The sequence below is a fragment of the Salmo salar genome, chromosome 04 (assembly GCF_965601325.2).
Source record: "Salmo salar chromosome 04, fSalSal1, whole genome shotgun sequence".
Classification (NCBI taxonomy): Eukaryota; Metazoa; Chordata; class Actinopteri; order Salmoniformes; family Salmonidae; genus Salmo; species Salmo salar.
The window spans coordinates 32,626,607-32,641,606 of record NC_138294.1 but is presented as its reverse complement, the minus strand read 5'-3'; the positions used below and the strand labels follow the sequence as shown (position 1 = coordinate 32,641,606).

General features: G+C 42.5%; 1 protein-coding gene across 1 annotated transcript in view; it reads right to left on the bottom strand.

Annotated features, from left to right (window-relative positions):
* The window catches only part of LOC106602757 (catenin alpha-2), a 672,188-nt gene that overhangs the window by 154,541 nt on the left and 502,647 nt on the right, over positions 1-15,000 (bottom strand). Inside the window, exon 8 of the mRNA XM_014195596.3 lies at positions 4,233-4,313. Coding sequence (XP_014051071.2) covers positions 4,233-4,313 — 81 coding nt within the window. The remainder of the gene's footprint in view (positions 1-4,232; positions 4,314-15,000) is intronic.

The following is a 15,000-nucleotide window of genomic DNA, read 5'->3' as shown; positions in this document are numbered from 1 at the left end:
GTGAAATCCCTGAGCAGTTCCCTTCCTCTCCGGCAATTGAGTTAGGAAGGATACCTGTATCTGGTACACCATCCAAAGTGTAATTAATCATTTCACAGTCCACAAAGGGATACACAATGTCTGTTAGTTCTTTTTACCCATTTACCAATAGGTGCCTTTCTTTGCGAGGTACTGGAAATCCTCTGCTCTTTGTGGTTGAATCTGTGTTTGCAATTCACTGCTCGACTGAGGGACCTTACAAATAACTGTATGTGTGGGGTACAGAGATGAGGTAGTAAGTCAAAAATCATGTTAAACCCTATAATTGCACACAGTGTGTATTCCTGACAGCTGTCACTGTACTAATTCTCTCACTGTTCTCTCCCGTCTTCACAATGACACAAAGGTGTCAACTGTTGTGTGTTTCTCTGTTCTAACATGAGATGGCTGCCATACACAAGGGATTATGGCACACACACACACACACACACACACACACACACACACACACACACACACACACACACACACACACACACACACACACACACACACACACACACACACACACACACACACACACACACACACACACACACACACACACACACACACAGTTACTTCACAGACAAAGCCTCTTTGCTCAGTTCTCCTCCCTCCTGGAAGGCCTAGTGTCTCTTAGCACCATTGAATTTCCCCCTCTGGGGCTGTTGTGACATAATTACTATATCAGACCCCCTGTATAATTTCTGCTTTTCTGCTCCCGTCTTTCTCCCTGTCTCCTCTATGTCTCCCCTCTGTCTCCCTTCTGTCTCCTCTGTCTCCTCTATGTATCCCCTCTGTCTCCTCTACGTCTCCCCTCTGTCTCCTCTATGTCTCCCCTCTGTCTCCTCTATGTCTCCCCTCTGCCTCCTCTGTCTCCTCTATGTCCCCCCTCTCCCTTCTGTCTCCACTATGTCTCCCCACTGTCTCCTCTATGTTTCTCTTCTATGTCTCCCCTCTGTCACCTCTATGGCTCTTCAATACTCCTCTATGTCTCCCCTCTGTCTCCTTTATGTCTCCCCTCTGTCTCCTCTATGTCTCCACTACAGTGAACTCCAAACATATAGGCGCAGTGACAAATGTTTGGTTATTTCGGCTCTGTACTAGAGTACTTTAGATTTGAAATCCTACAACAACTATGGGTGTTAAATAGCAGACTGTCAGCTTTGATTTTAGGGTATTTTCATCCATTTCAGGTAAACCATTTTAGAAATTACAGCACTTTTTGTACATAGTCCCCCATTTTACTTATATGTGTATTAAAGTAGTCCAAAGTTATGTATTTGCTCTCATATTTATAGCATGCAAAGACTACATCAAGCCTGTGACTCTACAATTCTGTTGGATGCATTTGCTGTTTGCTTTGGTTGTGTTTCAGATTATTTAATGCCCAACAGAATGTATATGCTACCATGATTACGGATAATCCTGAATTAATCGTGAATAATGATGAGTAAAAATATTACAGAGGCATACATATCATACCCCCCAAAAATGATAAACTCCCCTGTTATTGTAATGGTGAGAGGTTAGCATGTCTTGGAGGTTTGATATAAAATGCTAACCTCCCCTGTTATTGTATTGGTGAGAGGTTAATTTGTCTTGGAGGTATTTACATTTAACATTTTTACATTTAAGTCATTTAGCAGACGCTCTTATCCAGAGCGACTTATGATATAACATGCTAACCTCGCCTGTTATTGTAATGGTGAGAGGTTAGCATGTCTTGGAGGTATGACATGAAATGCTAACCTCCCCTGTTATTGTAATGGTGAGAGGTTAGCTTGTCTTGGTCGGTATGATATTTGTGCGTCTGTTACTTTCTCACTTATCATTATTCATGATTCATTCAGGACTATCAGTAATCATGGTAGCATCCACATGAATGTAGAAGTGTTCTACATATTCTGAAAATGACATAATACATTATTTAACATTGATTTATATTGGGCACAAAATCATCTGAAATACAACCAAAGCAAACAGCAAACACATCCAACAAGTTTGTAGAGTCACAAGCCTGATGTAATCAATCTGTGCTAGGAATATGAGACCAAATACTAAACTTTTGACTACTTTAACGCACATAAGTGAATTTTTCCCAATATGTTTGGTCCTGTAAAAGGGGGGGGACAATGTACAAAAAGTGCTGTAATTTCTAAGCTGACAGTCTGCACTGTAACCTCACAGTCATTGTATCATTTCAAATCCAAAGTGCTGGAGTACAGAGCCAAAACAACAAAAAATGTGTAATTGTCCCAATACTTTTGGAGCTCAATGTATGTCTCAACTATGTCTCCCCTCTGTCTTCTCAATGTCTTCCCTCTGTCTCCTCTGTCTCCCCTCTGTCTCCTCTCATAAAGACTTCCTGTATCCAGTGGTGTAAAGTATTTAAATAAAAATACTTTTAAGTACTACTTAAGTCATTTTTTGGGGTATCTGTACTTTACTATTTACATTTTTGACAACTTTTACTTTTACTCCACTCCATTCCTAAATATTTTTTTTTACTTTTTACTCCTTAAATTTTCCCTGACACACAAAAGTACTCGTTACATTTAGAATGCTTAAGCAGGACAAAATTATGGCACCTATCAAAATAACGCTTTGTCATCCCTACTGCCTCTGATCTGGTGGACTCACAAAACACAACTACTGTGTTTGTAAATTATGTCTGAGTGTTGGAGTGTGCACCTTTCTGTCCTTAATTGAAAAATAATACGAAAATAGTGCTGTCTAGTTTGCTTAATATAAGGAATTTGATGTGTAGCATTTACATTTACTTTTTACTTTTACTCAAGTATGACAATTTTGTACTTTTTCTACCACTGCACTTAAGGACATTTAAAACCAGATACTTTTAGACTTTTACTCAAGTAGTATTTTACTGGGTAACTTTCACTTTTACTTGACTCATTTTCTGTTAAGGTGTCTTTACTTTTACTCAAGTATGACAATTGAGTACTTTTCCCACCACTTCCTGTATCTAGGTTGGAGACCGTGTTCAGTCGGAGTTGATCAATCTGTGTTTTCAGTTAATTGGTTATTAGACCAATATTTAAGTTATCGACAGCTGTGGCACTGTAGGTCATTGACATTTTAAAGATATACAGTAAGATCAACACTTGTTTGGCAGATAAATACTGTGTAATAGAGCTGTGAAATACACCTCTTAATTAAAGTGAATGAATAGCTTTTGGGTTACCGTGAATACCATTCGCCAGATCATAGTTTATCTGCATTTTGTGATGAATTATACGGTACAAAAAAATACAACGTATTTTCATGGGTAGAAAGAATAGGGGAGGCAAAATGAGATTGCCTTCCCAAAGAAATCAATTTGACTTTTGATTCCTATAACAAGATGTATCACTACATGAAGTGTCTCTTTTTGGGCCACTAATGGAGAGGAGCATTGCAATTTGGGAGAAAGTAATAGCTCCGAGCTTTCAGCCTCTATACTCCCCTGAGATTCATGAAATCAAGTGTGTACGTGTAAAGATCGGTCGATAGATTTGATTGACAGAAACACATTTGGCTCTTTAGCTCTGTGTTTGTGAAGTGAGACTGCATGTGATATTGAATATCTGAATAGCAGTCTGTCTATGCAGGATCGAGCATCAGTCTGTGCCATGTGTAAGTGCAAACCGTGAATCAGGTATTATGGAGGGTTTGGCCAACATGGTAACAAGAAGACATGTTGGCTCCATCATAGTTTATTCAGAATAGGTGTCAAAGGCTCAAAGATGACGCCAATATAACCAGTCATGTCAGATATGGGTTGGAGCTAAGCTGGCCAAACTCTCTCCGTGTATAGTACGATTGCCTTACAGTGAAAATATGGTGTGTCTATTATAGCCAATCATGTCAGGTGTTGGTTGAAGCCAAGTTGGCCATACTGTCCATATAAATTGCATTGGAGTACAAAAATGGCATGTTTAGCCAATTAAGTCAGGTTTCAGTTGGAACTGAGTTGGCCAAACTATGTTCATGTTACGATTGCCTTGGACTGCAAAAACGGCATCTTTAGCCAGTCATGTCCTGTTTGGGTTGGAAGAGAGTTGGCCAGACTGTCCCTATACGGTAGCCTTTTTAGTGCAAATATGGCATCTATAACTAATCATGTCAGGATTTGTTCCGAACCAGGTTGGTCAAACTCTTTGGTGCAAACATGGCATCCATCGAACTCAGCTTTGGACACTGTGACCCACCTGTCTGCGCAGATCCCTGGTCTTCTTGGTCATCTTGTCGATGGCAGAGTTCAGCGGGTCTCCTTTCTCTTTCCTGCCAGTCTGTAGAGAGAGAGAGAGAGAGAGAGAGAGAGGGGAACAGAGAGACGCAGTGTTACCTCAGTGTTACCTGTGTAACATTACTAATTCATCATCACACACACAATTGCTCACATCAAAAAGTACATTATGCTTGTAATACACTACAGGAGGGTATGGGAGCACAAAGGTTTGTGCTGCAGTTAAAAGGGAGGAGAGGAGCGGAATAATTCCTGGAATACTCTCTGCCTCCGGTTTCTTATACAGTAAGTGCCTTTGGATGTTCAAGATTTAAGAGAAAACAGCAGGGCTGGATAAAAGAAGAACGTGAGGGTACTACAATACACACAGATTGAGAAGGAGAGTACAGAGCAAATAAGAGTGGAGTGGTGACAGACATCAGACGAAGACGACTTGCATGGGAGCAACTATGGAACCATTTCTGAGAAATTCCATCAAGCATGAAACCAAGTTAACAGGTGAAGTACTGTAGGCTTTGGAGGTACACAAGCAATCGTAACTAGGTGGGTTTCTGTACATGCTAACTAGGCCACTTGGACTGGGTTGGTAACACCAGCTGAACACTATAAACGGCAGCTTTAATCCAGCTTCTATCTCAAGGGTTTTTTAGCTCTCAACAAATGACGCCAATTGTTGTTAGTGAACGTGTGACTAAAAAAACGAAATTATAGCTTCTTTCTCAAGGGTCTTTAGCTGTCACTGAATAAAACCCTATTCCGTTAGCTAGTAAGTGACTAGAAAGACAAAACAGAGAGAGAGAGAGAGAGGGGTCAATATGAGGCCTTGTCTTGTTGGAGAACAATTAGGAGTTTCTGTGCTGTTAGCGTCAGCTAGGCTGCTGGCCCTTCCCCTAGGCCCTCTCAGACAGTCCACAGCTGGTTACAGTCACAAGTGTCACCTCACGCTAAATGACAATAACATCTATCCCTCTATCTCTCCCTCCCTCTCCCTGACTTTCACTTTCTCTGTTTCTTTCTTTTCTCTCGCTCTTACTTTTTCCCTCAAAAAATAGAACAATCAAGTGGTGGCCATTAAACATTGATGGCAGACTAAAGGAGAGCAATGTTCCATTTCAAGGGACACGGTGCTGCAGCAACGTAGGTGAGATTCCATCTATTGTCTCAGGGATCGGCGAGGGGGGGGGCAAACAGGGGGCAAGCAACAGGCAGCGTTCCCTAGGGGGCCTGGGAAATGGACTTGGGCACGCCGGGCCGGGCGGTTGGCTGGTTGGCGGTTGGATGCATTGTCATGCCTCAAGCTGTGAACAGTTAATAAGTATAAAACAGATTGCCTATCAGAGATATAAAATCCATTACCGCCTGATGGAATCAAAGGAGAATCACTGCCAGAGAGAAGGATAAACGGTCCCCCCCCCCCAAAAAAAAAAAAATATTCATTGTTTATGGGCTACGGCGAGCGTAAATAATGCTGAAGCTGAGACAATGATATTCCAAAGCATTCTGGTAATTACCTTAGTAGACTCCCTTTCATTTTCGCAGTGACCCCTTTGGAGCGTATGGGGTCCCATTTGGAGGCCTATGATGATGAAAGGGGAGATAACCTTTGCGTCGGGGACTTCCATTAAATATGGCATAAAGATGCTATCATTAATGTTGTGTTAGGAATTTGTTTTGGAGGGTTTAATAGGGTGATTAGGGTGGGCGATGAGGCGGCTTGGTTCCTACAGTCCGGGGTTAGATGTCAGGGGTTAGGCATCGCCCACAGCTACGCTTCTTAACCTCTTAACCCCGGGAGGGATGGATGGAGAGGAGAAGAGAGAGGGAGAGGGGAATAAAGATGACAAGAAAGGGAGATGAAGAGAACGAGAGATAGATAAATGGAAAAAAATGAAGGTGATTGAACGCAAGAAAGAGGGGAGACAAACAGATGCTAAAAAGAGAGCAAGGGGAGCGATACATTGGGCATACAGTATGTAGGGGACTTCAATAGAATCCTTGGGGATGTAAGAAGGCAGGTTTAAACAAACACCCTTTAACAAACACTGTTTTCTACATTCAACATGAATTCAGTTACAACCAGGTGCAATCTGCTGGCTAGACTGACGGGTCGGTTCATTAGAAGCCGTCTCTTACCGCAATACCTTAGTTAGCGAGCCCATCAAAGTTAGCGAGCCCATCAAAGATCCGAATCAACAGATTGTACAGAGACGCCGATGATACTCCAGTCAAAGCAATAGCAGAGAATACAACATTAATTGCCTGGTTGCCATAGCAACCCCATTCCAATTCCGCCCTACAGTGGAGTGTGTTAACATCATTATCTTGGTGGGAAGAGAGAGCAAACTAACATCTACTAGGATAGTAGGATCTTAATTTGATCACTCTTTTGTTGCCCAGCAGGAAATGCAAACTTGTAGTGTATTCGAGATTTACAAAGGCTTCTAAAGTTTGTAATGTCAAATTTGACTTGCCCTAATGAAACATCTCTCAACCCCTACAAAAATGTCCATTAATTAGAATCCCCATAATAATTCACATTTCCTGTTGCTGCAGGATTATATTCTTGCTGTGACGTTCCCCATATGACAGGCCTACATATTGTTTTGTGTCCTTGGCTAGATATCCCACTTCAGTCTTGTTGGAGTGTTTATCATTTGCTTTTCAATATGGTATCTGGTGCTGCTGTACAGCTAAATTACACCTGAGGAAATGTTTGATTGAACATCGAAAGGTCCCACTGAACTGAACCAAGTCTAAGTCCCAAATGACACCCTATTCCCTATATAGTGCAATACTTTTGACCGGTGGCCCTGTCTCCGTTGACTGAACTATAGATTCCTTAAAGGAAATGTTGTGCTAGGGAGGATGTATGTGTCGTGTTACCACTCTCCTTACGATACTGAAAGCAGAAAAGAACACTCAACGTCATCTGTCGTCTATTTGTCTATTTTGTGCCCCAATCAGAATTCAGATCAGACCTCTCCAACTCCCTTCCTTCATTCTTTCATTCTTTGGTTTCTTTTTTTGTTGTTGTCGTTCCCCGTGTGTGGTGCCTCGAGGTTAACGTTTTCTGTCACTCTCAATGTGTTTGTCACCACCAGGGCTATAAACATTATTGTTTCCCATTAGTCCTGAAATTGCTTCCCATCAAACAAGACCCCAAAAAATTGCGAGAGGGGAATGCCCCCAGCAGATCGCTCTAAACGGCAATGGCCCCCCTCTTTAAAACCGCGCCTCCACCGCCCGAGAGCATTCTCGGGCCAATCATAGCAATTTAAACGGTGTCCGGGCCCTTCGGGCCTTGTCTGCCTGTCCACAGGGTCTTATTTGGGTCCCTGGGAGAAGTAGGCACCGGCGAGGGGGTAGGCACGACCCAAGGGTTATACACTCCAATAGACCTATTAGAGAGCAGGAACAACTTCCTGTCCAATAAAACAACCAATCAGAGACCTCTATTTCGAGACATGTAACAATGGAGTGATAACCTACTGTAAGTGACAGCCATAAGGGTTGGCAAGACAGCACAAACACATCTAGGTTAATGGAGTGGACTGTTCTTCCAGAATGTTCTTACCTTATCATGAGGAGTTATTCAAGTGACCCTCTTGTCCTATTTTGTTTATTACTGTTACTTTTTCGAAATATTGTCTGGTCTGGTTCAAGAGGACTGAGATCTTGCCTAACACACTTAGCACATGGGTTTATGGGGAGACTCTCTTAAGGAGTACTTCAACTGGCACTTGAATAGGTCACTCTTGTAAAAGAGATGTGACCTCAATGAGAATAACCCATATAAATAAAGAACGCAAACACTGCCCTCCAATTTTTGACTATTTGTACGTTTTATAAATATTACCTGGCCTTGGGTATTGTTCTGTTCAAGACGATTGAGATCGATGACAGCCCATGGTAAATACACGTCTTTGTGTACAGCGAGGCAGTCAATGGCTGAATGGGAACACTACACAATGTCTACATCCCTAGGCCTATTTGGGGTCAAAGGTTAGGTCTAAAAGTTCTGGTCTCTGAAAGACAACCATGAGAATAAAAAGGTCCATTGAAATAGATATGATTCCTCCCATTCATTTAATGTATTGCCCTTGGACCAAGGCCACTGCAACCAGAGGATACATGGATTTTCCCCCATATAGATGTTGAGCAGCATTAGGAAGTCATCATTTCACACACACACACACACACACACACACACACACACACACACACACACACACACACACACACACACACACACTCCTCAGCCACTTTCCTAATGGTAATAGAGCACGGTGCACCAAACAGTAAGGAGAAAACCTCAGTCTCATAATCTGGATTGATAGGCCCGGGCTGCAAGCCCATATTTAACTAGGCAAGGGGAATGGAACAAAAGGCAAACCCACCTAGCATACACACAAGTGTGTGCGTGTTTTAAATGGTTCTTCAGCTCTTAAGGTTCCTTGGAGAACTCTTGCCCGATAAAGAACCTTTGAATTAACCAAATGAGTCCCACCGTAACGCAGGTACGTTTTCGACCTCTAACCCTTTTTAAACATGTTTTTGAGCTACAGACTTCTGGGTTGTACCATTGGATTTGTCTATTTCCATCAGTCTGTGATTAACAGCGGCTGAGCTAGAGTAGTGTTTGTGAGCCAAGGGGGGAATCCCGAAGGGGTCCAGGGCCAGGTCTTTTTACAAAAACGTCTATGAATAGTTGAGACTCTCACAAACACACACATTTTGCTCTATGACACTCACAAGCTACACAAGAGTCGTTAGAAGGTAAGGGTTCTTCTACATTCCAAGGACATAGTGTCTATTATACTGTAGTAAGCTCAGAAAGTGGCTGTCACAAACTCCATACTCCACACAGTTGACACTGACTATTTGGATTTTCATTTCACGCTACGCTAATCAATTCTGTAGTTACAACATTCATTTCAATTCATTTTGATCAGATTTTTGTATTGGTGACCTTATAATATGTCAACTGGTTTTGTCTTCTACTTGTAGCCCTGGTTGTCCTGAAAATAAAATGGTGTGTGTAACATTTCTTGTGTTGATTCAAGAGTTAAATTAACACTGTAAATGGTTAAATTAACACTCAGTTGCATAAAATAAACTCAATGTTACCTTTCCTGCAGTCAAATGACCAAAAAGAGGCCTCATGGGTGGAATGTTATTTATATATATTTTTTTCTTCTTCATAAAATCTGGTGTTTCCATGTCAAATGATTTTGTTATATTTCAGTCTTCTGTGATATATATATATATATATATACAGTGGGAGGAAAAAAGTATTTGATCCCCTGCTGATTTTGTACGTTTGCACACTGACAAAGAAAGGATCAGTCTATAATTTTAATGGTAGGTTTATTTGAACAGTGAGAGACAGAATAACAAAAATATCCATAAAAACGCATGTCAGAAATGTTATAAATTGATTTGCATTTTAATGAGGGAAATAAGTATTTGACCCCCTCTCAATCAGAAAGTTTTCTGGCTCCCAAGTGACTTTTATACAGGTAACGAGCTGAGATTAGGAGCACACTCTTAAAGGGAGTGCTCCTAACCGCAGCTTGTTACCTGTAAAAAAGACTCCTGTCCACAGAAGCAATCAATCAATCAGATTCCAAACTCTCCACCATGGCCAAGACCAAAGAGCTCTCCAAGGATGTCAGGGACAAGATTGTAGACCTACACAAGGCTGGATTGGGCTACAAGACCATCGCCAAGCAGCTTGTGAGAAGGTGACAACATTTGGTGCGATTATTCGCAAATGGAAGAAACACAAAATAACTGTCAATATCCCTCGGCCTGGGGCTCCATGCAAGATCTCACCTCGTGGAGTTGCAATGATCATGAGAACGGTGAGGAATCAGCCCAGAACTACACGGGAGGATCTTGTCAATGATCTCAAGGCAGCTGGGACCATAGTCACCAAGAAAACAATTGGTAACACACTACGCCGTGAAGGACTGAAATCCTGCAGCGCCCGCAAGGTCCCCCTGCTCAAGAATACATATACATGCCCGTCTGAAGTTTGCCAATGAACATCTGAATGACTCAGAGGACAACTGGTGAAAGTGTTGTGGTCAGATGAGACCAAAATGGAGCTCTTTGACATCAACTCAACTCGCTGTGTTTGGAGGAGGAGGAATGCTGCCTATGACCCCAAGAACACCATCTCCACCGTCAAACATGGAGGTGGAAACATTATGCTTTGGGAGTGTTTTTCTGCTAAGGGGACAGGACAACTTCACCGCATCAAATGACGGGGCCATGTACCGTCAAATCTTGGGTGAGAACCTCCTTCCCTCAGCCAGGGCATTGAAAATGGGTCGTGGATGGGTATTCCAGCATGCCAATGACCCAAAACACACGGCCAAAGCAACAAAGGAGTGGCTCAAGAAGAAGCACATTAAGGTCCTGGAGTGGCCTAGCCAGTCTCCAGACCTTAATCCCATAGAAAATCTGTGGAGGGAGCTGAAGGTTCGAGTTGCCAAACGTCAGCCTCGAAACCTTAATGACCTGGAGAAGATCTGCAAAGAGGAGTGGGACAAAATCTCTCCTGAGATGTGTGCAAACCTGGTGGCCAACTACAAGAAACGTCTGACCTCTGTGATTGCCAACAAGGGTTTTGCCACCAAGTACTAAGTCATGTTTTGCAGAGGGGTCAAATACTTATTTCCTTCATTAAAATGCAAATCATTTTATAACATTTTTGACGCGTTTTTCTGGATTTTTTTGTTGTTATTCTGTCTCTCACTGTCAAATAAACCTACTATTAAAATTATAGACTGATCATTTCTTTGCAAGTGGGCAAACGTACAAAATCAGCAGTGGATCAAATACTTTTTTCCCCCACTGTATATATGTGACCCTGATTTAACCCACTGCAGTAATTAATAGTAACCAGAATTGAACCAAAACCATCATTATCATATTTCCCAACATACTCTATTGCAGGTTGATTTGTTTAATTGTTTGTTTCAATCTATATTTCTTTCACTGATTGATTAATTCATTCATATTTTGAAACTCAAATATAACTTAATGCACCCGCTACTGAAATGGTTGTTCCAGTTTAGATGATTAAGGTAGTCGCATATCTTAGTCTTTCCAACAACTGCGGCTGTCATTTTGAATGCAGATTGCGGGTGAATAAAAATTCTAAATGTTGTACATACCCAGTCTGGATGGATTCCAATAGGAATTACACATCACTTTGCAAGCCAGCATAATGTGACTTGCAGGCCTGATGTGACCTGTCAATAGAGCCTTGCATGGGCATTAATTTTAAGCCTGAGCCCTACCCATGCCTGCAACGTTCAGGCCCTACCCTACCCAGGCCCAATTGCTTCTGCGAAACGTAACCTGAAATCTGCCCAAAACCTGAAATCTGATAAAAAAAATCCTCTGTTAGTAAATCTATTAGCTGGTCCTCTCTGTCTGTCACTCGCTCCCTGTGCGTAGCTCGCTCTGCATGCGCTCTGCTCATAGCACTCTAAGTCTGCGAATATCCATAGCAACGGCTTCGCTTGGGCTGCTCTGCTCGATGAAGAGACGAGAGAGCAGTTAGTTGACAAAACTCAAGGAACATTATTATTTTCCGTTAAATAATCTCTCCTATTTAATATACATTGAAGGACTTCTGACACCATGATATGATCTTAGACATACATGACTGTACTGCGCAGCAGAGCGAATGCAAATTGTGGTACCTGAGCCCTGCCCGTACCCTAGTTACTGATGAAAAACAGGCCCTACCCGGCCCTAACCCCATGTATAATGTCAGGGCCCGTCGGGCTCGGTTCGGGTAGCAGAGCTCTACCTGTAAGCTATGCGTTTCAGACCACTGTATTAAAACTTGGCCCTCAAAAGAATGCCTTATGAAAAAGGTTCTCTATTGTCTTAAATATTTATATTTTAATGACAACATATTCACATACAAACACACTTGGTGAAGGCCACAGGACTGAGAACTACTGAATGCAACAACCATGTGTCCGTCACTAGTAAACATAGTATTGGGTGGCACTGGTAACAAAAACATTTACTCGACAGGCACCCTGGGAAATATTCAAATAAGGCTTAAAACCCTACAGCAGGGCAATTCAACTCCGGTCCTGGAGGGCTGAACCCTTTCCGGTTTTGTGCATGTGCATGTGCGTGCGTATCACGCACACACACACACACACACACACACACACACACACACACACACACACACACACACACACACACACACACACACACACACAGAAGCCAGTATCACAGAGGAGAGGACATGACAACATTAGTCATCCAGGCTGCCTGGAGAGCCACATGCTAATGTGTCATTTAAGCGCTGTAGGGAGGCAGAGGATTAAGAGATCTTGCCACCCAAAGTAAAAAGAGAGCAGAATCAGAGGATGTTCAGAATGGGAGAGCTTCTCATCTAGACTCCTGTGACTTAAAGGGGAATTCTGGGATTCAAACGACGACAAAGAGTCAATAGCTATATGGTTATTCATTTCAAAGTCCAAAAATAGATGTTCCAATTCTAGATTTTACTGTTAATTAAGACTCGTATGTCTTATATGAGTTTCACACTAGGAGAATGGGATCATCAAAGACAAATAGATAGAGAGGAGACGCTCATAAACCATTGTATTGTATTGCATTGTCATAATACACATCATGGCGGAAGATTGTACTATCAATGTCATTACTTTGTATTCAAAGTCAAAACCCTCGTCCGTGCTTTTGTGTTTTTTTTTCCAAGAATTGATAATCGCCCTGGCCTAGTTGCCAGCTAGAGCTCTTCCAAATCTGCATTACGTAGATTATGAAACGGTGAAATACAGCGGCCTGAATTCTAACCAGGGAGGAAAAACCCATCATCACACTAAACCTGTTATAGCAGGCTCGCTCTGGCTCGTAGTAGAATGCTGGATAAAGTCAGTCAAATGGCACCCTATTCCCTTTATAGTGCACTACTTTGGACCAGGGCCCATAGGGAATAGAGTTTCATTTGGGGCGCACAATCTTTCCCCAAAACCCCACTAAATACCTCAGAGCTGAATATATCTTATAGTACATTACTTGTGTATCTGCATTTCATGTCTAGTTATGTCAATACATTGTTCCATATACACTGGTGCAAACGGTTATTACTATCATTGCGATGCATAATCATAAGCTTGTAGCATCCGACTTGAAGTTATCCCCTTCATATTGATGGTAGTTAAGTCAAATCAATGCATTGTGCCATATACCCTAGTATTAACTGTTATTACCACCATTACAATGTACATTATAGTCTTCGTAATTGCTATAATTATATAAATATAGTTATGTCAATACATAGTGTCATATACCCTAGTCACTAGGGCCTAGTGGTATAACTAGCTACTATTAAATATTACTATCATTCACATTATTACAATGTATATAATCATACATCTATTCGCCATGGAGAATGTATTGCTCATAATAAAATGCTAAATAAAAGTGTTTTGCCGTCACAACGTCATCCCAATGTTGTCAAAACGTCACCTAAATGTTAGCCTCCGACGATGAATCATAGGTTACAGTGGTTGAATATGCCTCATGCGCCCCACTGCCAGGTCACAGCTGTGGTCTGTCGGGTGTGTGTGTGTGTGTGTGTGTGTGTGTGTGTGTGTGTGTGTGTGTGTGTGTGTGTGTGTGTGTGTGTGTGTGTGTGTGTGTGTGTGTGTGTGTGCCCACCCAGACTGTGCCCACACACCTTCCACACAGGTCCATTATCCACCTTGACAACACAATAGGGAACAGCAACCAACAACCCTCCATCCATCCATCACTATTCATCCATCCATCCATCACTATTCATCCACCCATCCTCCACACACGGCATCATGTGTGTATTTCACGACACAGACCACATAATGGAGTATGCATGTTGGGGTTTCGTGGTTTCACTTCAACTCCCCAAGGTGTTGTCAATGGCTCCCATTCACAGACTGCAAGGGTCTCCCATCTGCTCATTGTTTCCCCGATTCATTCTCTAAGGGGACTCTTTCCCTTCATTCATTTTCCATGGTTTTGGGTAGCATCGTGGTGATAAGCTCATACCGCTCATAGGTACCGCGGCGGTTGGATAATGGAAGTGGTAATGGCAAAGTGATTCCAGCTTACCCAGGAGACTGGCTGGCTGGTGGATGGTAGAAACAGCTCTCAATGTGCAACAGCTGGGACCAACATGCTGTTCCTTCTCCTCTCGCTCAGTCCCCGCTCCAATCACTCATGTACTGTAGTGCACTCAGCGCAAATTGCTTTGCTGTGCACCCTTCCCTCCTCCACTCCCCACTCGCTACCCACTAATAGTGGAATAAGACATGCAATTCTCGGGCCGAGGCAGACAGAACATTATTTGGATGTCTAGTGCATGTGAGAGCGAGAGAGGGAAAGAGAATGAGGGGGGAGAATAGAGGAGGAGATGATGAAGGGATCTGCGTTCAATAAGGGGGCACGGTGGAGGCAGACAGCCAATGAGAGAAAGAGAGAGAGAGAGGTAGGTAGAGAGAGAGAGAGAGAGAGAGAGAGAGAGAGAGAGGAGAGGTAGGTAGAGAGAGAGAGGTAGGTAGAGAGAGAGGTAGGTAGAGAGAGAGAGGTAGGTAGAGAGAGAGGTAGGTAGAGAAAGAGAGGTAGGTAGAGAGAGAGAGAGAGAGAGAGAGAGAGAGAGAGAGAGAGAGAGAGAGATAGAGGTAGGG